The sequence below is a fragment of the Oncorhynchus gorbuscha genome, linkage group LG04, assembly GCF_021184085.1.
Source record: "Oncorhynchus gorbuscha isolate QuinsamMale2020 ecotype Even-year linkage group LG04, OgorEven_v1.0, whole genome shotgun sequence".
Classification (NCBI taxonomy): domain Eukaryota; kingdom Metazoa; phylum Chordata; class Actinopteri; order Salmoniformes; family Salmonidae; genus Oncorhynchus; species Oncorhynchus gorbuscha.
The window spans coordinates 2,435,532-2,458,031 of NC_060176.1; the positions used below are offsets into that span (position 1 = coordinate 2,435,532).

At 48.3% G+C, this 22,500-nt stretch overlaps 1 protein-coding gene across 1 annotated transcript in view; it reads right to left on the reverse strand.

Annotated features, from left to right (window-relative positions):
- The window catches only part of fbn1 (fibrillin 1), a 191,314-nt gene that overhangs the window by 163,555 nt on the left and 5,259 nt on the right, over nt 1-22,500 (reverse strand). Inside the window, 4 exon segments of the mRNA XM_046345486.1 lie at nt 16,548-16,643; nt 16,838-16,933; nt 19,478-19,576; nt 22,475-22,500. The exon segment at nt 22,475-22,500 is cut by the window's right edge and continues 57 nt beyond it. Of these exon segments, the coding sequence (XP_046201442.1) occupies nt 16,548-16,643; nt 16,838-16,933; nt 19,478-19,576; nt 22,475-22,500 (317 nt within the window).

The window sequence follows — 22,500 nt, forward strand, 5'->3', positions numbered from 1 at the left end:
GCTAAGGTTAATATTAGGGTCAAGGTTAGCGTTAGGGCTAAGGTTAATATTAGGGTCAAGGTTAGCGTTAGGGCTACGGTTAATATTAGGGTCAAGGTTAGCGTTAGGGCTCAGGTTAATATTAGGGTCAAGGTTAGCGTTAGGGCTCAGGTTAATATTAGGGTCAAGGTTAGCGTTAGGGCTAAGGTTAATATTAGGGTCAAGGTTAGCGTTAGGGCTAGGTTAATGTTAGGGTCAAGGTTAGCGTTAGGGCTATGGTTAATATTAGGGTCAAGGTTAGCGTTAGGGCTAAGGTTAGCGTTAGGGCTAAGGTTAACGTTAGGGCTAAGGTTAACGTTAGGGTCAAGGTTAGCGTTAGGGCTAAGGTTAATATTAGGGTCAAGGTTAGCGTTAGGGCTAAGGTTAATATTAGGGTCAAGGTTAGCGTTAGGGTCAAGGTTAGCGTTAGGGTCAAGGTTAATATTAGGGTCAAGTTTAGCGTTAGGGTCAAGGTTAATATTAGGGTCAAGGTTAGCATTAGGGTCAAGGTTAACGTTAGGGTCAAGGTTAGCGTTAGGGCTAAGGTTAATATTAGGGTCAAGGTTAACGTTAGGGTCAAGGTTAACGTTAGGGTCAAGGTTAGCGTTAGGGTCAAGGTTAGCGTTAGGGTCAAGGTTAGCGTTAGGGTCAAGGTTAATATTAGGGTCAAGGTTAACGTTAGGGTCAAGGTTAACGTTAGGGTCAAGGTTAACGTTAGGGTCAAGGTTAGCGTTAGGGCTAAGGTTAATATTAGGGTCAAGGTTAACGTTAGGGTCAAGGTTAACGTTAGGGTCAAGGTTAGCGTTAGGGTCAAGGTTAACGTTAGGGTCAAGGTTAAGGGTCGTTAGGGTCAAGGTTAACGCAAGTTAGGGTCAAGGTTAAGGTTAACGTTAGGGTCAAGGTTAACGTTAGGGTCAAGGCGTTAGGGTCGTTAGGGTCAAGGTTAACGTTAGGGTCAAGGTTAGCGTTAGGGTCAAGGTTAGCGTTAGGGTCAAGGTTAGCGTTAGGGTCAAGGTTAACGTTAGGGTCAAGGTTAACGTTAGGGTCAAGGTTAACGTTAGGGTCAAGGTTAACGTTAGGGTCAAGGTTAGCGTTAGGGCTAAGGTTAATATTAGGGTCAAGGTTAGCGTTAGGGCTAAGGTTAATATTAGGGTCAAGGTTAGCGTTAGGGTCAAGGTTAGCGTTAGGGTCAAGGTTAATATTAGGGTCAAGGTTAGCGTTAGGGGGTCAAGGTTAATATTAGGGTCAAGGTTAATATTAGGGTCAAGGTTAGCATTAGGGTCATTAGGGTCAAGGTTAACGTTAGGGTCAAGGTTAGGTTAGGGTCAAGGTTAGGGGGTCTAAGGTTAATATTAGGGTCAAGGTTAACGTTAGGGTCAAGGTTAACGTTAGGGTCAAGGTTAACGTTAGGGTCAAGGTTAGCGTTAGGGTCAAGGTTAATATTAGGGTCAAGGTTAACGTTAGGGTCAAGGTTAACGTTAGGGTCAAGGTTAGCGTTAGGGTCAAGGTTAACGTTAGGGTCAAGGTTAGCGTTAGGGTCAAGGTTAGCGTTAGGGTCAAGGTTAGCGTTAGGGTCAAGGTTAACGTTAGGGTCAAGGTTAACGTTAGGGTCAAGGTTAGCGTTAGGGTCAAGGTTAACGTTAGGGTCAAGGTTAGCGTTAGGGTCAAGGTTAGCGTTAGGGTCAAGGTTAGCGTTAGGGTCAAGGTTAACGTTAGGGTCAAGGTTAACGTTAGGGTCAAGGTTAGCGTTAGGGTCAACAGTAGACTGTCTGCTCTGTCTGGTTTAGGGGAAGCAGAATTAGAGAGAATGAGGAGAGATTTCACTAGACGTCTTCTATAAATCAGCACAGAGATCATTCTAAACACTGGCGAAGGTCTCTCTCTCATCACATTACACTGGAGCTGTTGTTATTGTCTGCTTGACACATCTGACATGATACCTGCTCATTACAACCACACACACTCTCACACATACTCACACACATGCACTGCTCATTACAACCACACACACTCTCACACATACTCACACACATGCACTGCTCATTACAACCACACACACTCTCACACATACTCACACACATGCACTGCTCATTACAACCACACACACTCTCACACACACTCACACACATGCACTGCTCATTACAACCACACACACTCTCACACATACTCACACACATGCACTGCTCATTACAACCACACACACTCTCACACATACTCACACACATGCACTGCTCATTACAACCACACACACTCTCACACATACTCACACACATGCACTGCTCATTACAACCACACACACTCTCACACATACTCACACACATGCACTGCTCATTACAACCACACACACTCTCACACATACTCACACACATGCACTGCTCATTACAACCACACACACTCTCACACATACTCACACACATGCACTGCTCATTACAACCACACACACTCTCACACATACTCACACACATGCACTGCTCATTACAACCACACACACTCTCACACATACTCACACACATGCACTGCTCATTACAACCACACACACTCTCACACACACACATGCACTGCTCATTACAACCACACACACTCTCACACACACACATACTCACACACATGCACTGCTCATTACAACCACACACACTTACAACCACACACACTCTCACACACACACACTACTCACACACATGCACTGCTCATTACAACCACACACACTCTCACACACACACATACTCACACACATGCACTGGTCATTACAACCACACACACTCTCACACACACATACTCACACACATGCACTGCTCATTACAACCACACACACTCTCACACACACACATACTCACACACATGCACTGGTCATTACTGACAGGAGATTGCGAGACAAGGAAAACTAGAAAGACAAACACAAAGTCATTAAAAGAAACTCCTGCATTCATTGTGTGTGTGTGTGTGTATGCATGCGTATGTGCATGTGTGAGTGTGTGTGTGCGTGTGTGTGCATGTGTGTGTGTGTGTGTGCGTGCATGTGCATGCGTGCATGTGTGCGTGTGTGTGTATGCATGCGTATGTGCATGTGTGAGTGTGTGTGCATGTGTGTGTGTGCGTGCGTGCGTGCGTGTGTGTGTGTGTGTGTGTGTGCGTGCGTGCGTGCGTGTGTGTGTGTGTGTGTGCGTGTGCGTGTGTGTGTGTGTGTGTGTTTCTGAGGTAAACAGAACAGAGCTGTAGGGTGAATGTGGTGTCATTCTAGCATTCATCTCCTTTCTTCTTCCTTCTCTTTTTACTCCCCCCTCTTTACAGCTAGGGGATCCACCCATGTCCTCTCACAACATCTGGGAACAATCCGGCATGTTAACACACACTCTCAGTATCAGCCCCTCTACAGGACTACAGACTTGGTGCCCTACCCAGCCCCTCTACAGGACTACAGACTTGGTGCCCCACCCAGCCCCTCTACAGGATTACAGACTTGGTGCCCTACCCAGCCCCTCTACAGGACTACAGACTTGGTGCCCTACCCAGCCCCTCTACAGGACTACAGACTTGGTGCCCCACCCAGCCCCTCTACAGGACTACAGACTTGGTGCCCCACCCAGCCCCTCTACAGGACTACAGACTTGGTGCCCTACCCAGCCCCTCTACAGGACTACAGACTTGGTGCCCCACCCAGCCCCTCTACAGGACTACAGACTTGGTGCCCCACCCAGCCCCTCTACAGGACTACAGACTTGGTGCCCCACCCAGCCCCTCTACAGGACTACAGACTTGGTTCCCTACCCAGCCCCTCTACAGGACTACAGACTTGGTGCCCCACCCAGCCCCTCTACAGGACTACAGACTTGGTGCCCCACCCAGCCCCTCTACAGGACTACAGACTTGGTGCCCCACCCAGCCCCTCTACAGGACTACAGACTTGGTTCCCTACCCAGCCCCTCTACAGGACTACAGACTTGGTTCCCTACCCAGCCCCTCTACAGGACGACAGACTTGGTGCCCCAGTCAATGGTCAGATCAATAACAACTCCAAGTAAATGTGTCATAATCAACTTGTTTGTGTTCTACTTTAGAACTAACTTTTACACATCATCTAAAGTTATTGGGCACAAACGGAACTCTCTCTGGATGTTTTGATTAGTCATAATGACGTATTTCATTCCAGAAGAGTTCCAATCTGAACCTCTGCAGAACTATGGCAGGACTCGTGACTAGGGCTAGGAGTTTGCCTGGTCTGGTCACATGGTCAGGTCATGAAAGCCTCGTGGCACTAGACGATACCTGAGTGTTTCCACAACAGCAGTAGGTCTGGTGTGAAGAGAAGACAAGAAGGGAAGGAAATAGGGGAAACCCATCATGAACTGGGTCAACTGACTTTCCTGGAGACACTCCAGATATCATGTTTATACAGAAATCTGTCCATCTTTTCCACATTTCTCTGCTAGACACACACCCTTCCTTTCCTTTCGTCTCTCCCTCTCCCTTTCTCTCTCCCTCTCCTTTCCTCTCTCCTTCTCCCTTTCTCTCCCTCTCCCTTTCTCTCCCTCTCCTTTCCTCTCTCCTTCTCCCTTTCTCTCTCCCTTTCGCTCCCTCTCCTTTCCTCTCTCCCTCTCCCTTTCTCTCTCCCTCTACTTTCCTCTCTCCTTCTCCCTTCCTCTCTCCCTCTCCTTTCCTCTCTCCCTCTCCTTTCCTCTCTCCCTCTCCCTTTCTCTCTCCCTCTCCTTTCCTCTCTCCTTCTCCCTTTCTCTCTCCTTCTCCCTTTCTCTCTCCCTTTCTCTCCCCCTCAATTTCTCTCTCCCTCTCCTTTCCTCTCTCCCGATCCTTTCCTCTCTCCCTTTCCTTTCCTCTCTCCTTTTCTCTCTCCCTCTCCTTTCCTCTCTCCCTCTCCCTTTCTCTCTCCCTCTACTTTCCTCTCTCCTTCTCCCTTCCTCTCTCCCTCTCCTTTCCTCTCTCCCTTTCCTTTCCTCTCTCCTTTTCTCTCTCCCTCTCCTTTCCTCTCTCCCTCTCCCTTTCTCTCTCCCTCTACTTTCCTCTCTCCTTCTCCCTTCCTCTCTCCCTCTCCTTTCCTCTCTCCCTCTACTTTCCTCTCTCCCTCTCCCTTTCTCTCTCCCTCTACTTTCCTCTCTCCCTCTCCTTTCCTCTCTCCCTTTCCTTTCCTCTCTCCTTTTCTCTCTCCCTCTCGTTTCCTCTCTCCCTCTCCCTTTCTCTCTCCCTCTACTTTCCTCTCTCCTTCTCCCTTCCTCTCTCCCTCTCCTTTCCTCTCTTCCTCTCCTTTCCTCTCTCCCTCTCCCTTTCTCTCTCCCTCTCCTTTCCTCTCTCCTTCTCCCTTTCTCTCTCCTTCTCCCTTTCTCTCTCCCTTTCTCTCCCCCTCAATTTCTCTCTCCCTCTCCTTTCCTCTCTCCCTCTCCTTTCCTCTCTCCCTTTCCTTTCCTCTCTCCTTCTCCCTTTCTCTCTCCCTCTCCATTTCTCTCTCCCTCTCCTTTCCTCTCTCCCTTTCATTTCCTCTCTCATTTCCTCTCTCCTTCTCCCTTTCATCTCTCCCTCTCCTTTCCTCTCTCCTTCTCCCTTTCTCTCTCCCTCTCCTTTCCTCTCTCCCTTTCCTTTCCTCTCTCTCTCTCCTTTCCTCTCTCCCTCTCCCTTTCTCTCTCCCTCTCCCTCTCCTTTCCTCTCTCCCTTTTTGTATGTATGTATGTATGTATGTATGTATGTATGTATGTATGTATGTATGTATGTATGTATGTATGTATGTATGTATGTATGTATGTATGTATGTATGTATGTATGTATGTATGTATGTATGTATGTATGTATGTATGTATGTATGTATGTATGTATGTATGTATGTATGTATGTATGTATGTATGTATGTATGTACACTATATATACAAACTTATGTGGAAACCCCTTCCAATGAGTGGATTCTATTTCAGCCACACCCGTTGCTGACAGGTGTATAAATCTTCATAGACAAATATTGTCAGTAGAATGGCCTTACTGAAGAGCTCAGTGACTTTCAACGTGGCACCGTCATAGGATGTCATTTTTCCAAAAAGTCAGTTTGTCACATTTCTGTGAAGAGGTTTACATGGCCGAGCAGCAGCACACAATGCCAAGCATCGGCAGGAGTGGTGTGAAGTTCGCCACCATTGGACTCTGGAGCAGTGGAAACGCGTTCTCTGGAGGGATGAATTCCACTTCACCATCTGGCAGTCCGACGGACAAATCTGGGTTTGGTGGATGCCAGGAGAACCGCACCTGCCCGAATGCATGGTGCCAACTGTTGAGGAAGGTCATTTCCTGTTTCAGCATGACAATGTCCCCATGCACAATACGAGGTCCATACAGAAATGGTTTGTCGAGATCGGTGTGGAAGAACTTGACTGGCCTGCACAGAGCCCTGACCTCAACCCCATCAAGCATCTTTGGGATGAATTGGAATGCCGACTGCCAGACAGGCCTAATCACCCAACATCAGTGTCCAACCGCATAAATGCTTGTTGTTGAATGGAAGCAAGTCCCTGCAGCAATGTTCCAACATCTAGTGGAAAGCCTTCCCAGAAGAGTGGAGGCTTTTATAGCAGCAAAGGGGGGACCAACTCCATATTAATGGCCATGACTTTGGAATGAGATGTTGGACGAGCAGTATGTACAGTATGTATGTGTGCGCGTGTTTGAGTGTGCGTGTGTGCATGTGTTCCTCAGCTGGTTGAGTTCTAAGCCTAGTATCAGGGTGGGACAGTCTCTAGGGACAGACACACACACACACAGAACACACACAAACAGAACACACACACACATTGTACCCTGTGTCAGCTCTATCTGAGCAGGGGAAGGACCAAATCATTTCAGATAAACAGAGCTTCACCCCAGAACCAAATCTGTCCTGTCAGTTATCAGTAACCCTGAAGGAAAGTAGCAGAGGCAAGGGGACCATTTCAGAGTAAAGACGCAGCCCATCTGTGTGTGAGCAGGACAGCAATTAGTGTTCTGCTGTTAAACTAAATATTATCTTTACAAGGTCACTGCTACAACCTCCAGGGGTCACACCATCGCTAGAGACAGAGACCTACGTACGTCTTGCATCTCCTCATGTGTGTGTGTGTGTGTGTGTGTGTGTGTGTGTGTGTGTGTGTGTGTGTGTGTGTGTGTGTGTGTGTGTGTGTGTGTGTGTGTGTGTGTGTGTGTGTGTGTGTGTGTGTGTGTGTGTGTGTGTGTGTGTGTGTGTGTGTGTGTGTGTGTGTGTGTGTGTGCAAGCGTCTGTGTGTATGTGTGTGCACGTGTGCGTGTGTGACTACGTGTGCGCGTGTGCATTTTTGTGTGTGTGTGCACATGTGCGCGTGTGTGTATACAGTATGTTTGCATGTTATAATTCTGAAATCAAGAACAAAATTCTTAGTGCTGCAAACAATAATAATGATATTGAAAGCAAAAATCCAAAAGTATCATTTTTAAATACGCACACAAATGAATTGTAAATGAATACAATAGTTTTAAATGAAACATTTTCAATAAAAACTTGATCGTGATCAAATGCCTCCCTCTTCGCCTACAATAATTTGTCTGCCGTTTCAAGTTTGGCACATTCCAACAGCTGCATATCACCCTGCATCCCACTGCTGGTGTCCCTCTGGAGCTAAACAGGGTTGGTCCTGGTTGGTCCCTGGATGGGAGACCAGATGTTACTGGAAGTGGTGCTGGAGGCCAGTAGGGCCACCCTTCCCTCTAGTCTTTCTCTGTGTCATTAAACATCCCACCTATCAAAACATCAAGTGGAGATAATACTCCAAAACTGGTTGACCAATAAGGATGCATCAACTATGCTACCCTCTAAACCCCGCCTGCATGGAATGGATTTATATAGAGCCTTTATACTTACTGAAGTAAGTTCTGTTTTTTAATATCTTGCTTTCAATATCATGACCTTTATTTGCAATAGTAACTCCATAGTTTTTAACCAGAGTTCAGAGCACATCAGGACGCGGGTGGAGGAAACAACAGCAAACAGCAAACATCCAATAGACCTGGACATTTTACAGACCTCAGTCTTTCAGCAGATGTGGAAAATAACCGTCATTTAGGAACACAGTGTGACAGGCGCAGTGTTCAACAACAAACCATGTTCTGGACAATAAAACACACTGTTGTGTATGATGCAAACATGTCACGCTGTCAACACTGTCAGCTGTCCTCATTCTGAGAACATGTCACGCTATCAACACTGTCAGCTGTCCTCATTCTGAGAACATGTCATGCTGTCAACACTGTCAGCTGTCCTCATTCTGAGAACATGTCACGCTGTCAACACTGTCAGCTGTCCTCATTCTGAGAACATGTCACGCTATCAACACTGTCAGCTGTCCTCATTCTGAGAACATGTCACGCTGTCAACACTGTCAGCTGTCCTCATTCTGAGAACATGTCACGCTATCAACACTGTCAGCTGTCCTCATTCTGAGAACATGTCACGCTATCAACACTGTCAGCTGTCCTCATTCTGAGAACATGTCACGCTGTCAACACTGTCAGCTGTCCTCATTCTGAGAACATGTCACGCTATCAACACTGTCAGCTGTCCTCATTCTGAGAACATGTCACGCTATCAACACTGTCAGCTGTCCTCATTCTGAGAACATGTCACGCTGTCAACACTGTCAGCTGTCCTCATTCTGAGAACATGTCACGCTATCAACACTGTCAGCTGTCCTCATTCTGAGAACATGTCACGCTGTCAACACTGTCAGCTGTCCTCATTCTGAGAACATGTCACGCTATCAACACTGTCAGCTGTCCTCATTCTGAGAACATGTCACGCTGTCAACACTGTCAGCTGTCCTCATTCTGAGAACATGTCACGCTATCAACACTGTCAGCTGTCCTCATTCTGAGAACATGTCACGCTATCAACACTGTCAGCTGTCCTCATTCTGAGAACATGTCACGCTGTCAACACTGTCAGCTGTCCTCATTCTGAGAACATGTCACGCTATCAACACTGTCAGCTGTCCTCATTCTGAGAACATGTCACGCTATCAACACTGTCAGCTGTCCTCATTCTGAGAACATGTCACGCTGTCAACACTGTCAGCTGTCCTCATTCTGAGAACATGTCACGCTATCAACACTGTCAGCTGTCCTCATTCTGAGAACATGTCACGCTGTCAACACTGTCAGCTGTCCTCATTCTGAGAACATGTCACGCTATCAACACTGTTAGCTGTCCTCATTCTGAGAACATGTCACGCTGTCAACACTGTCAGCTGTCCTCATTCTGAGAACATGTCACGCTATCAACACTGTCAGCTGTCCTCATTCTGAGAACATGTCACGCTGTCGACACTGTCAGCTGTCCTCATTCTGAGAACATGTCACACTATCAATACTGTCAGCTGTCCTCATTCTGAGAACATGTCACGCTATCAACACTGTCAGCTGTCCTCATTCTGAGAACATGTCACGCTATCAACACTGTCAGCTGTCCTCATTCTGAGAACATGTCACGCTGTCAACACTGTCAGCTGTCCTCATTCTGAGAACATGTCACGCTATCAACACTGTCAGCTGTCCTCATTCTGAGAACATGTCACGCTGTCAACACTGTCAGCTGTCCTCATTCTGAGAACATGTCACACTATCAACACTGTCAGCTGTCCTCATTCTGAGAACATGTCACGCTATCAACACTGTCAGCTGTCCTCATTCTGAGAACATGTCACGCTATCAACACTGTCAGCTGTCCTCATTCTGAGAACATGTCACGCTATCAACACTGTCAGCTGTCCTCATTCTGAGAACATGTCACACTATCAACACTGTCAGCTGTCCTTATTCTGAGAACATGTCACACTATCAACACTGTCAGCTGTCCTCATTCTGAGAACATGTCACGCTATCAACACTGTCAGCTGTCCTCATTCTGAGAACATGTCACGCTATCAACACTGTCAGCTGTCCTCATTCTGAGAACATGTCACGCTATCAACACTGTCAGCTGTCCTCATTCTGAGAACATGTCATGCTGTCAACACTGTCAGCTGTCCTCATTCTGAGAACATGTCACGCTGTCAACACTGTCAGCTGTCCTCATTCTGAGAACATGTCACGCTATCAACACTGTCAGCTGTCCTCATTCTGAGAACATGTCACGCTGTCAACACTGTCAGCTGTCCTCATTCTGAGAACATGTCACGCTATCAACACTGTCAGCTGTCCTCATTCTGAGAACATGTCACGCTGTCAACACTGTCAGCTGTCCTCATTCTGAGAACATGTCACGCTATCAACACTGTCAGCTGTCCTCATTCTGAGAACATGTCACGCTGTCAACACTGTCAGCTGTCCTCATTCTGAGAACATGTCACACTATCAACACTGTCAGCTGTCCTCATTCTGAGAACATGTCACGCTGTCAACACTGTCAGCTGTCCTCATTCTGAGAACATGTCACGCTATCAACACTGTCAGCTGTCCTCATTCTGAGAACATGTCACGCTGTCAACACTGTCAGCTGTCCTCATTCTGAGAACATGTCACGCTATCAACACTGTCAGCTGTCCTCATTCTGAGAACATGTCACGCTATCAACACTGTCAGCTGTCCTCATTCTGAGAACATGTCACACTATCAACACTGTCAGCTGTCCTCATTCTGAGAACATGTCACGCTATCAACACTGTCAGCTGTCCTCATTCTGAGAACATGTCACGCTATCAACACTGTCAGCTGTCCTCATTCTGAGAACATGTCAACAACACTGTCAGCTGTCTCATTCAAACATGTCTGTGTCAGCTGTCCTCATTCTGAGAACATGTCACGCTATCAACACTGTCAGCTGTCCTCATTCTGAGAACATGTCACACTATCAACACTGTCAGCTGTCCTTATTCTGAGAACATGTCACACTATCAACACTGTCAGCTGTCCTCATTCTGAGAACATGTCACGCTATCAACACTGTCAGCTGTCCTCATTCTGAGAACATGTCACACTATCAACACTGTCAGCTGTCCTCATTCTGAGAACATGTCACGCTGTCAACACTGTCAGCTGTCCTCATTCTGAGAACATGTCACGCTGTCAACACTGTCAGCTGTCCTCATTCTGAGAACATGTCACGCTGTCAACACTGTCAGCTGTCCTCATTCTGAGAACATGTCACGCTGTCAACACTGTCAGCTGTCCTCATTCTGAGAACATGTCACGCTATCAACACTGTCAGCTGTCCTCATTCTGAGAACATGTCACGCTGTCAACACTGTCAGCTGTCCTCATTCTGAGAACATGTCACGCTATCAACACTGTCAGCTGTCCTCATTCTGAGAACATGTCACGCTGTCAACACTGTCAGCTGTCCTCATTCTGAGAACATGTCACGCTATCAACACTGTCAGCTGTCCTCATTCTGAGAACATGTCACGCTATCAACACTGTCAGCTGTCCTCATTCTGAGAACATGTCACGCTGTCAACACTGTCAGCTGTCCTCATTCTGAGAACATGTCACACTATCAATACTGTCAGCTGTCCTCATTCTGAGAACATGTCACGCTATCAACACTGTCAGCTGTCCTCATTCTGAGAACATGTCACGCTATCAACACTGTCAGCTGTCCTCATTCTGAGAACATGTCACGCTGTCAACACTGTCAGCTGTCCTCATTCTGAGAACATGTCACGCTATCAACACTGTCAGCTGTCCTCATTCTGAGAACATGTCACGCTGTCAACACTGTCAGCTGTCCTCATTCTGAGAACATGTCACGCTATCAACACTGTCAGCTGTCCTCATTCTGAGAACATGTCACGCTGTCAACACTGTCAGCTGTCCTCATTTTTTGTTCCGGAGTTCTAAATTGAGCAGCTGCTGAAAAATGAGCTCCTGTATATATTGAGATTTAAATGTTTTTTTTAGAGTGAAGTACATCGAAAAAATCAAGAGAAAACTGCAAGACTCAATAGAAGACAAAACAAGGAACAAACCAAAAAGACAGGCTTTTGAAAAATTAACTATTTTTCATAAAATTGTACAGTTATCTTAGCTAGCTGAATTGCTAGCAGAATTGTTTACTTGTTGCTAAGCAGTTGCTAGGGACTCTCTTGGAAGAAGCTAGCTAGCTTACAAAGAATAACAACAAAAAATATCTAGTTAACAGAAGAAAGGAAGACAAAATAAGGACAAAAGAAGGACAGAAGAAAAAGGAAAAGAAAGAGGACAACAAAGTGAAACAGTCAGCACTTCTATTGCAACTTCGTATTTCGTCGTCCTAACGTAGTCTACACTGCTATCTGCCCAGCAGCTAGCCAGCTAGCATACGTCCACCGTCTACCGAATAGCAGCACTGTAGAAACTATTACACTCAACTGAACGACTTGATTAGTGTAGTGTTAGCTAGCTACATAGTTGTCTTTGCTGTCTTCATATCCAAGAAAATTGTGTAGTTTAGAGCGTGTCGTCTTAGAGTGATTATCTTAATTCACCGAGGTTAGCTAGCCAGCTATTTGTCGTCCTTAACGTAGGAGACATTGCTAGCTAGCCAACAGCTAGCCAACGTCTACTGAATTGAACTTCCGCACTCAACAACCCGGTCGCATTCCGCTTCGCTCCACAGGTAGTATCACATTTTTCATTTCATTTCATTACAGCACAACGGTTTGATTTTGACATAGCTAGCTACATAGCCGTCTGTGTATCAAAGATAATTGTGTAGTCTAGAGCGATTTTCTAGGTTAGCTAGCCAGCTATTGTCGTTCTTTTAACGCAACGTAACGTAATCAACACTGCTAGCTAGCCAGCTAGCCCCCGAATAGCAGCACTGTAGAAACTATTACACTCAACGGAACGACTTGATTAGTGTAGTGTCAACAACGCAGCCACTGCCAGCTAGCCTACAAAGTCAACAACGCAGCCACTGCCAGCTAGCCTACTTCAGCAGTACTGTATCATTTTAATCATTTTAGTCAATAAGATTCTTGCTACGTAAGCTTAACTTTCTGAACATTCGAGACGTGTAGTCCACTTGTCATTCCAATCTCCTTGCATTAGCGTAGCCTCTTCTGTAGCCTGTCAACTATGTGTCTGTCTATCCCTGTTCTCTCCTCTCTGCACAGACCATACAAACGCTCCACACCGCGTGGCCGCTGCCACCCTAATCTGGTGGTCCCAGCGCGCACGACCCACGTGGAGTTCCAGGTCTCCGGTAGCCTCTGGAACTGCCGATCTGCAGCCAACAAGGCAGAGTTCATCTCAGCCTATGCCTCCCTCCAGTCCCTCGACTTCTTGGCACTGACAGAAACATGGATCACCACAGATAACACTGCTACTCCTACTGCTCTCTCTTCGTCCGCCCACGTGTTCTCGCACACCCCGAGAGCTTCTGGTCAGCGGGGTGGTGGCATCGGGATCCTTATCTCTCCCAAGTGGTCATTCTCTCTTTCTCCCCTTACCCATCTGTCTATCGCCTCCTTTGAATTTCATGCTGTCACAGTTACCAGCCCTTTCAAGCTTAACATCCTTATCATTTATCGCCCTCCAGGTCCCCTCGGAGAGTTCATCAATGAGCTTGATGCCTTGATAAGCTCCTTTCCTGAGGACGGCTCACCTCTCACAGTTCTGGGCGACTTTAACCTCCCCACGTCTACCTTTGACTCATTCCTCTCTGCCTCCTTCTTTCCACTCCTCTCCTCTTTTGACCTCACCCTCTCACCTTCCCCCCCTACTCACAAGACAGGCAATACGCTCGACCTCATCTTTACTAGATGCTGTTTTTCCACTAACCTCATTGCAACTCCCCTCCAAGTCTCCGACCACTACCTTGTATCCTTTTCCCTCTCGCTCTCATCCAACACTTCCCACACTGCCCCTACTCGGATGGTATTGCGCCGTCCCAACCTTCGCTCTCTCTCCCCCGCTACTCTCTCCTCTTCCATCCTATCATCTCTTCCCTCTGCTCAAACCTTCTCCAACCTATCTCCTGATTCTGCCTCCTCAACCCTCCTCTCCTCCCTTTCTGCATCCTTTGACTCTCTATGTCCCCTATCTTCCAGGCCGGCTCGGTCCTCCCCTCCCGCTCCGTGGCTTGACGACTCATTGCGAGCTCACAGAACAGGGCTCCGGGCAGCCAAGCGGAAATGGAGGAAAACTCGCCTCCCTGCGGACCTGGCATCCTTTCACTCCCTCCTCTCTACATTTTCCTCCTCTGTCTCTGCTGCTAAAGCCACTTTCTACCACTCTAAATTCCAAGCATCTGCCTCTAACCCTAGGAAGCTCTTTGCCACCTTCTCCTTCCTCCTGAATCCTCCTCCCCCTCCCCCCCCTCCTCCCTCTCTGCAGATGACTTCATCAACCATTTTGAAAAGAAGGTCGACGACATCCGATCCTCGTTTGCTAAGTCAAACGACACCGCTGGTTCTGCTCACACTGCCCTACCCTGTGCTCTGACCTCTTTCTCCCCTCTCTCTCCAGATGAAATCTCGCGTCTTGTGACGGCCGGCCGCCCAACAACCTGCCCGCTCGACCCTATCCCCTCCTCTCTTCTCCAGACCATTTCCGGAGACCTTCTCCCTTACCTCACCTCGCTCATCAACTTATCCCTGACCGCTGGCTACGTCCCTTCCGTCTTCAAGAGAGCGAGAGTTGCACCCCTTCTGAAAAAACCTACACTCGATCCCTCCGATGTCAACAACTACAGACCAGTATCCCTTCTTTCTTTTCTCTCCAAAACTCTTGAACGTGCCGTCCTTGGTCAGCTCTCCCGCTATCTCTCTCAGAATGACCTTCTTGATCCAAATCAGTCAGGTTTCAAGACTAGTCATTCAACTGAGACTGCTCTTCTCTGTATCACGGAGGCGCTCCGCACCGCTAAAGCTAACTCTCTCTCCTCTGCTCTCATCCTTCTAGACCTATCAGCTGCTTTCGATACTGTGAACCATCAGATCCTCCTCTCCACCCTCTCCGAGTCGGGCATCTCCGGCGCGGCCCACGCTTGGATTGCGTCCTACCTGACAGTTGGCTCTTTCATAACCTCACATGGTCTCTCCTATCATTGCTATGCAGACGACACACAATTAATCTTCTCCTTTCCCCCTTCTGATGACCAGGTGGTGAATCGCATCTCTGCATGTCTGGCAGACATATCCGTGTGGATGACGGATCACCACCTCAAGCTGAACTTCGGCAAGACGGAGCTGCTCTTCCTCCCGGGGAAGGACTGCCCGTTCCATGATCTCGCCATCACGGTTGACAACTCCATTGTGTCCTCCTCCCAGAGCGCTAAGAACCTTGGCGTGATCCTGGACAACACCCTGTCGTTCTCAACTAACATCAAGGCGGTGGCCCGTTCCTGTAGGTTCATGCTCTACAACATCCGCAGAGTACGACCCTGCCTCACACAGGAAGAGGCGCAGGTCCTAATCCAGGCACTTGTCATCTCCCGTCTGGATTACTGCAACTCGCTGTTGGCTGGGCTCCCTGCCTGTGCCATTAAACCCCTACAACTCATCCAGAACGCCGCAGCCCGTCTAGTGTTCAACCTTCCCAAGTTCTCTCACGTCACCCCGCTCCTCCGCTCTCTCCACTGGCTTCCAGTTGAAGCTCGCATCCGCTACAAGACCATGGTGCTTGCCTACGGAGCTGTGAGGGGAACGGCACCTCAGTACCTCCAGGCTCTGATCAGGCCCTACACCCAAATAAGGGCACTGCGTTCATCCACCTCTGGCCTGCTCGCCTCCCTACCACTGAGGAAGTACAGTTCCCGCTCAGCCCAGTCAAAACTGTTCGCTGCTCTGGCTCCCCAATGGTGGAACAAACTCCCTCACGACGCCAGGACAGCGGAGTCAATCACCACCTTCCGGAGACACCTGAAACCCCACCTCTTTAAGGAATACCTAGGATAGGATAAAGTAATCCTTCTCACCCCCCCCCCCTTAAAATATTTAGATGCACTATTGTAAAGTGGCTGTTCCACTGGATGTCATAAGGTGAATGCACCAATTTGTAAGTCGCTCTGGATAAGAGCGTCTGCTAAATGACTTAAATGTAATGTAAATGTAACATGTCACACTATCAACACTGTCAGCTGTCCTCATTCTGAGAACATGTCACGCTATCAACACTGTCAGCTGTCCTCATTCTGAGAACATGTCACGCTATCAACACTGTCAGCTGTCCTCATTCTGAGAACATGTCACGCTATCAACACTGTCAGCTGTCCTCATTCTGAGAACATGTCACACTATCAACACTGTCAGCTGTCCTTATTCTGAGAACATGTCACACTATCAACACTGTCAGCTGTCCTTATTCTGAGAACATGTCCATTCTGACAGACAGACAGACAGACAGACAGACAGACAGACAGACAGACAGACAGACAGACAGACAGACAGACAGACAGACAGACAGACAGACAGACAGACAGACAGACAGACAGACAGACAGACAGACAGACAGACAGACAGACAGACAGACAGACAGACAGACAGACAGACAGACAGACAGACAGACAGACAGACAGACAGACAGACAGACAGACAGACAGTGAACTGTGATCCTACCTCTCTCACACTGTGCCCCCGTGAAGCCGTAGGTACAAACACAGCGGTTAGGAGCCACACACCGTCCTCCATTCTGACAACCTGTCTCACACACCGCTGCATGGGAGAGAGAAAGACAGAAATACACCAGAGATCTCAGGTTAGGATCCCACCTATAGTGTTTATACAGTGTATATACAGGTGGCTGTATATTGGTTGTACGGTGGTTGTGTAGAGGTTGTGTAATAGTTGTGTAGTGGTTGTAAAGTGGTCGTATAATGGTTGTATTGTGCGTATATAGCGGTTCTTACGTTGGCCACAGTGGTTTCCCACGTATCCTTTCTGACACTGGCAGTGGTCATCAGCACAGCTCCCACCGTTCATACAGCGGATGTTACAGTTTTGGACTGGTGGGGGTTGGGAGGGAGGGAGAGAGGGAGAGAGAGAGAGAGAGAGAGAGAGAGAGAGAGAGAGAGAGAGAGAGAGAGAGAGAGAGAGAGAGAGAGAGAGAGAGAGAGAGGGAGAGGGAGAGAGGGAGAGAGGGAGAGAGAGAGAGAGAAAGCTTACAACACAAACACAAACACACAGATAGGGCTACACTTTCAGTACAAACGCACCTAAATTCCCTCCGAATTGTGTTTATCATAAATCCCATTCAGATATAATATTCGCTCAAATTGATTGTGTGAAAACAGATGAGCACACGGCCCAACACTGCTCTGAGCTGCTCTACTCAACACTGCAACAAGGATTAGTAGATGTTGACAATGGAACTCTTCCAACACACACACCCATTCTGCCCTGAGACTGAACAATCAGCTTCACAGTTCAGCTGCTATTCAAGGGAGAGCGGCACGGCAAAATAGATCAATTCTTCATGAGCTCTGTGCTGTACTGTATGGTGGGTTGTTTTTGGAGAGTTATGTTAAGTTTTGGTGGAGTGTCGTTGCACATTTTAGATTCTGTGCAGCTAGTCTTTTCAGTAGGCAAGAAACAGGAGAACACTTTTTGAAACAGAGTGAAACAGGGAGGTACTACCTGAACCTGTTCAATAAGAAAGGCTCACTTTGATTTCTCTGTTTCAAAGTATTTTGCTACGGTGTGCCCTACTGAACACCACCCTGCTCCCAGCACACACACTCTAACACGACCAGGGAGGGAGAACCCTGAAACAGGATATAACATCATCCAATAGTCATGGTAGAAACCACAAAACAATCTGCACTGTAGCAATCACTGCCAAAACAACAGCCTCCCTCCTCCCTCCATCCCTCCTTCCCACCCACCCTCCCTCCTAGTACATGAGCTCTAACAGCCTCCCTCCCTCCTCCCTCCCTCCCTCCCTCCCTCCCTCCCTCCCTCCCTCCCTCCCTCCCTCCCTCCCTCCCTCCCTCCTTCCCACCCACCCTCCCTCCTAGTACATCAGCTCTAACAGCCTCCCTCCTCCCTCCATCCATCCTTCCCACCCACCCTCCCTCCTAGTACATCAGCTCTAACAGCCTCCCTCCTCCCTCCCTCCTTCCCACCCACCCTCCCTCCTAGTACATCGGCTCTAACAGCCTCCCTCCTCCCTCCCTCCTTCCCACCCACTCTCCCTCCTAGTCCATCAGCTCTAACAGCCTCCCTCCTCCCTCCCTCCTTCCCACCCACCCTCCCTCCTAGTACATGAGCTGTAACAGCCTCCCTCCTCCCTCCCTCCTTCCCACCCACCCTCCCTCCTAGTACATCAGCTCTAACAGCCTCCCTCCTAGTCCATCAGCTCTAACAGCCTCCCTCCTAGTCCTTCAGCTCTAACAGCCTCCCTCCTAGTCCATGAGCTCTAACAGCCTCCCTCCTCCCTCCCTCCTTCCCACCCACCCTCCCTCCTAGTCCATCAGCTTTAACAGCCTCCCTCCTAGTCCATCAGCTCTAACAGCCTCCCTCCTAGTCCATCAGCTCTAACAGCATCCCTCCTAGTCCATCAGCTCTAACAGCCTCCCTCCTAGTCCATCAGCTCTAACAGCCTCCCTCCTAGTCCATCAGCTCTAACAGCCTCCCTCCTAGTCCATCAGCTCTAACAGCCTCCCTCCTAGTCCATCAGCTCTAACAGCCTCCCTCCTAGTCCATCAGCTCTAACAGCCTCCCTCCTAGTCCATCAGCTCTAACAGCCTCCCTCCTAGTCCATCAGCTCTAACAGCCCAGCCCTGCAGCTCTCTAACTCTCTAACTCTGTAACTCTGAATCTCAGTTCTCCAGAGAAGGAAACAGAACAGATTTCTGCATCTGAGTTCTCTGTTTCACACCTCTCAACACCAGACATTGTTTATGCTGCCCTGTGGGAAAAATATGACAAATATGACGGTTCCCATGTTGCAGACTTCAGTGATGTGTAACAGTGGATGTCTTTTTTAAATCCACAGAGGAGAGTTAGAGGGAAGCAGAGGGATGGGCGTGGTGGACCTAGACTTGGCTGACTGGGTCCACATTTCTCATACATGGATCTAGAATATCTATTATCTGTGTCATATGTTGAAGTCCTTGTTAGTAAAGGCAGTGAAAGGCCTTTGCAATGGAAGAATGGACACCAGGCTAAAGTAAGGTGGTGATAGACTACAGTCAGATGTGGGCTGGGGTGTGGTGGGCCTGGGGATAAGGCTGTTCCTTCCTAAACACAGTTCACATTTATCTGGCTCATACAGGGAAACTAAGGGCTGGATTCATTCAGTAGATCAGCGTTATAGCTGCTTTTGCGGAGACCGCATTCTCAGTAAACGCTCTATAGGTCATCTCAATCAAAAATGACCTTCACATTTCAAACGCACTACAATGCAGATGTTCGGCGCTACGGACTGAATCCAGCCCTAAGGTCCCTGTAAAGCAGTGTTCTATCTGAATGTGTAGAGATACGGTTGATAGACACTGTTGTACATCATTCTAGCTTATTGTTCTGCTCTGGTGTTGGTCTGACAGTACCTGACATGGATCCACAAGAAGGAGAGATGGATCCGGTGGGACAGGTACACATGTTGGGTCTGGAGCAAAACCCGTCTCCACACGAGCTCCGACAGATAGCTGCAGAGAACCAGAGAGACAACACATGTCAGTACAACACACACGCCTCAGAACCACACACAGTCTGCATGGATCTATAAACACAGTCATCTGAGTTGATTATGAGGAGGAGAGATTCTCCTAATCTTACAGGACAGCACATTCAAATGTTATGCCCATAGGGCCTAGAGTTTGTGCAGGTCAGGTTACCTGGTTAGGAAAAACTCTGGTCCCTCTAGTCTACAATAGAAGGGTTTTTATTGGCTGTCACTAGCTTCTCCCCTTTCAGTCTCTCACTGTAGAGTTGACCATCCCAGCTTAGTACTGTAATACTGGAGTCCATCTGGTAGGACTGTGGTGCTGCTATTTTCTACCCAGAATTCACTACTTTTGGGTGGTCATACAGTACAGACTTAACGACTGTATTCAGGCAGGCAGCCTGGAGCTGGTACACCCACCCCCGATCCCTCCTGCTACCATAGCAACCCCCCCCCCCCAGCCCAGTCAGGTAGAGGGAGGCAGGCAGCCTGGAGCTGGTACACCCACCCCGGATCCACCCCCGATCCCTCCTGCTACCATAGCAACCAGCCCAGTCAGGTAGAGGGAGGCAGGCAGCCTGGAGCTGGTACACCCACCCCCGATCCCTCCTGCTACCATAGCACCCCCCCCCCCAGCCCAGTCAGGTAGAGGGAGGCAGGGAGCATGGGGAGAGTGATCCTGTGTCCCAAGACTCCACTGCTACACAATGTCATTAGAGGCAGGCAGCCAGGCAGGCCGCAATCACAATCCCAATCACACAGTCCTGTGCAACCCACCACCCTGCTACGGGCTTCCTGAACCCAACTCTGATACAAGTTCCCTGCTTTCCTGAGAGAGAGCGAGAGAGAGCGAGAGAGCGAGAGAGAGAGAGAGAGCGAGAGAGAGCGAGAGAGCGAGAGAGAGAGAGAGAGAGAGAGAGAGAGAGAGAGAGAGAGAGAGAGAGAGAGAGAGAGAGAGAGAGAGAGAGAGAGAGAGAGAGAGAGAGAGAGAGAGAGAGAGAGAGAGAGAGAGAGAGAGAGAGAGAGAGAGAGAGAGAGAGAGAGAGAGAGAGAGAGAGAGAGAGAGAGAGAGAGCCAGAGAGCGAGAGAGCGAGAGAGAGAGCGAGAGAGAGCGAGAGAGCGAGAGAGCGAGAGAGCGAGAGAGAGAGAGAGAGAGAGAGAGAGAGAGAGAGAGAGAGAGAGAGAGAGAGAGAGAGCCAGAGAGAGCGAGAGAGCGAGAGAGAGAGAGAGAGAGAGAGAGAGAGAGAGAGAGAGAGAGAGAGCCAGAGAGAGAGAGAGAGAGAGAGAGAGAGAGAGAGAGAGAGAGAGAGAGAGAGAGAGAGAGAGAGAGAGAGAGAGAGAGAGAGAGAGAGAGAGAGAGAGAGAGAGAGAGAGAGAGAGAGAGAGAGAGAGAGAGAGAGAGAGAGAGAGAGAGAGAGAGAGAGAGAGAGAGAGAGAGAGAGAGAGAGAGAGAGAGAGAGAGAGAGAGAGAGAGAGAGAGAGAGAGAGAGAGAGAGAGAGAGATGCCTGCTACTCTCTGGCCAGGGCATAACATCTCAGAGAGTAGACCCATTCAGACTCAGGAGACAAACTGACATCACCTTTCATTTGACTGAAGTATCACTTTACTGTTTCACTTATCTGATCTGAACAGTTCAGGCTCACTTTAACCCTGGCATTATAGCATATCACGTTGGTCCCACGCACATACTGTATAGTAAGTAGCCTACGGACTGGGGTCATTGGCAGCTTGAGGGTTAAACACCTTCAGTACGTTTTGATTTCCAGTCTTATCAGAGTATGACGGGATAGCTAAGTCTTAATGAGTTAGTTATCTCAGAGCCATGCTGTGTCTGGCTAAGCTAATTGGACAAACAGCACTAGCTGCCCATACAGAGAGCTGGGCCGCCTCCCTACTGCGCCACAGGACATTGTGGGCCAGGACCACAGCGTTCTGGAACAGGACCGGGTTTGGGCCCGCCCACCAGCCTGGCTCAGACACAAACACACTAACCTCATAGTGTTACAAGCACTCATCATACTATACTCAACACTACACAGTACACCCTGCCTTACCTTCACAGACATAGCACTACGAGACAGTCAGTACACCCTGCCTTACCTTCACAGACATATTACTATGAGACAGTCAGTACACCCTGCCTTACCTTCACAGACATATTACTATGAGACAGTCAGTACACCCTGCCTTACCTTCACAGACATATTACTATGAGACAGTCAGTACACCCTGCCTTACCTTCACAGACATATTACTATGAGACAGTCAGTACACCCTGCCTTACCTTCACAGACATATTACTATGAGACAGTCAGTACACCCTGCCTTACCTTCACAGACATATTACTATGAGACAGTCAGTACACCCTGCCTTACCTTCACAGACATATTACTATGAGACAGTCAGTACACCCTGCCTTACCTTCACAGACATATTACTATGAGACAGTCAGTACACCCTGCCTTACCTTCACAGACATATTACTATGAGACAGTCAGTACACCCTGCCTTACCTTCACAGACATATTACTATGAGACAGTCAGTACACCCTGCCTTACCTTCACAGACATATTACTATGAGACAGTCAGTACACCCTGCCTTACCTTCACAGACATATTACTATGAGACAGTCAGTACACCCTGCCTTACCTTCACAGACATATTACTATGAGACAGTCAGTACACCCTGCCTTACCTACACAGACATATTACTATAACACATGCACAATATGTTAGGCTTCCCAAGAACACATTTGCCCATATACATGAACTACAAACAGCACAGAACAAATAGTAATATACAGAAGCATTGTGTTTAGAAAAGCATGGTGTGTAGATAAGAGACAGTAGACAGAAAACAGACAGAGAGAGACTCACGGACGATGCACTGGTTGCCCCCTGTC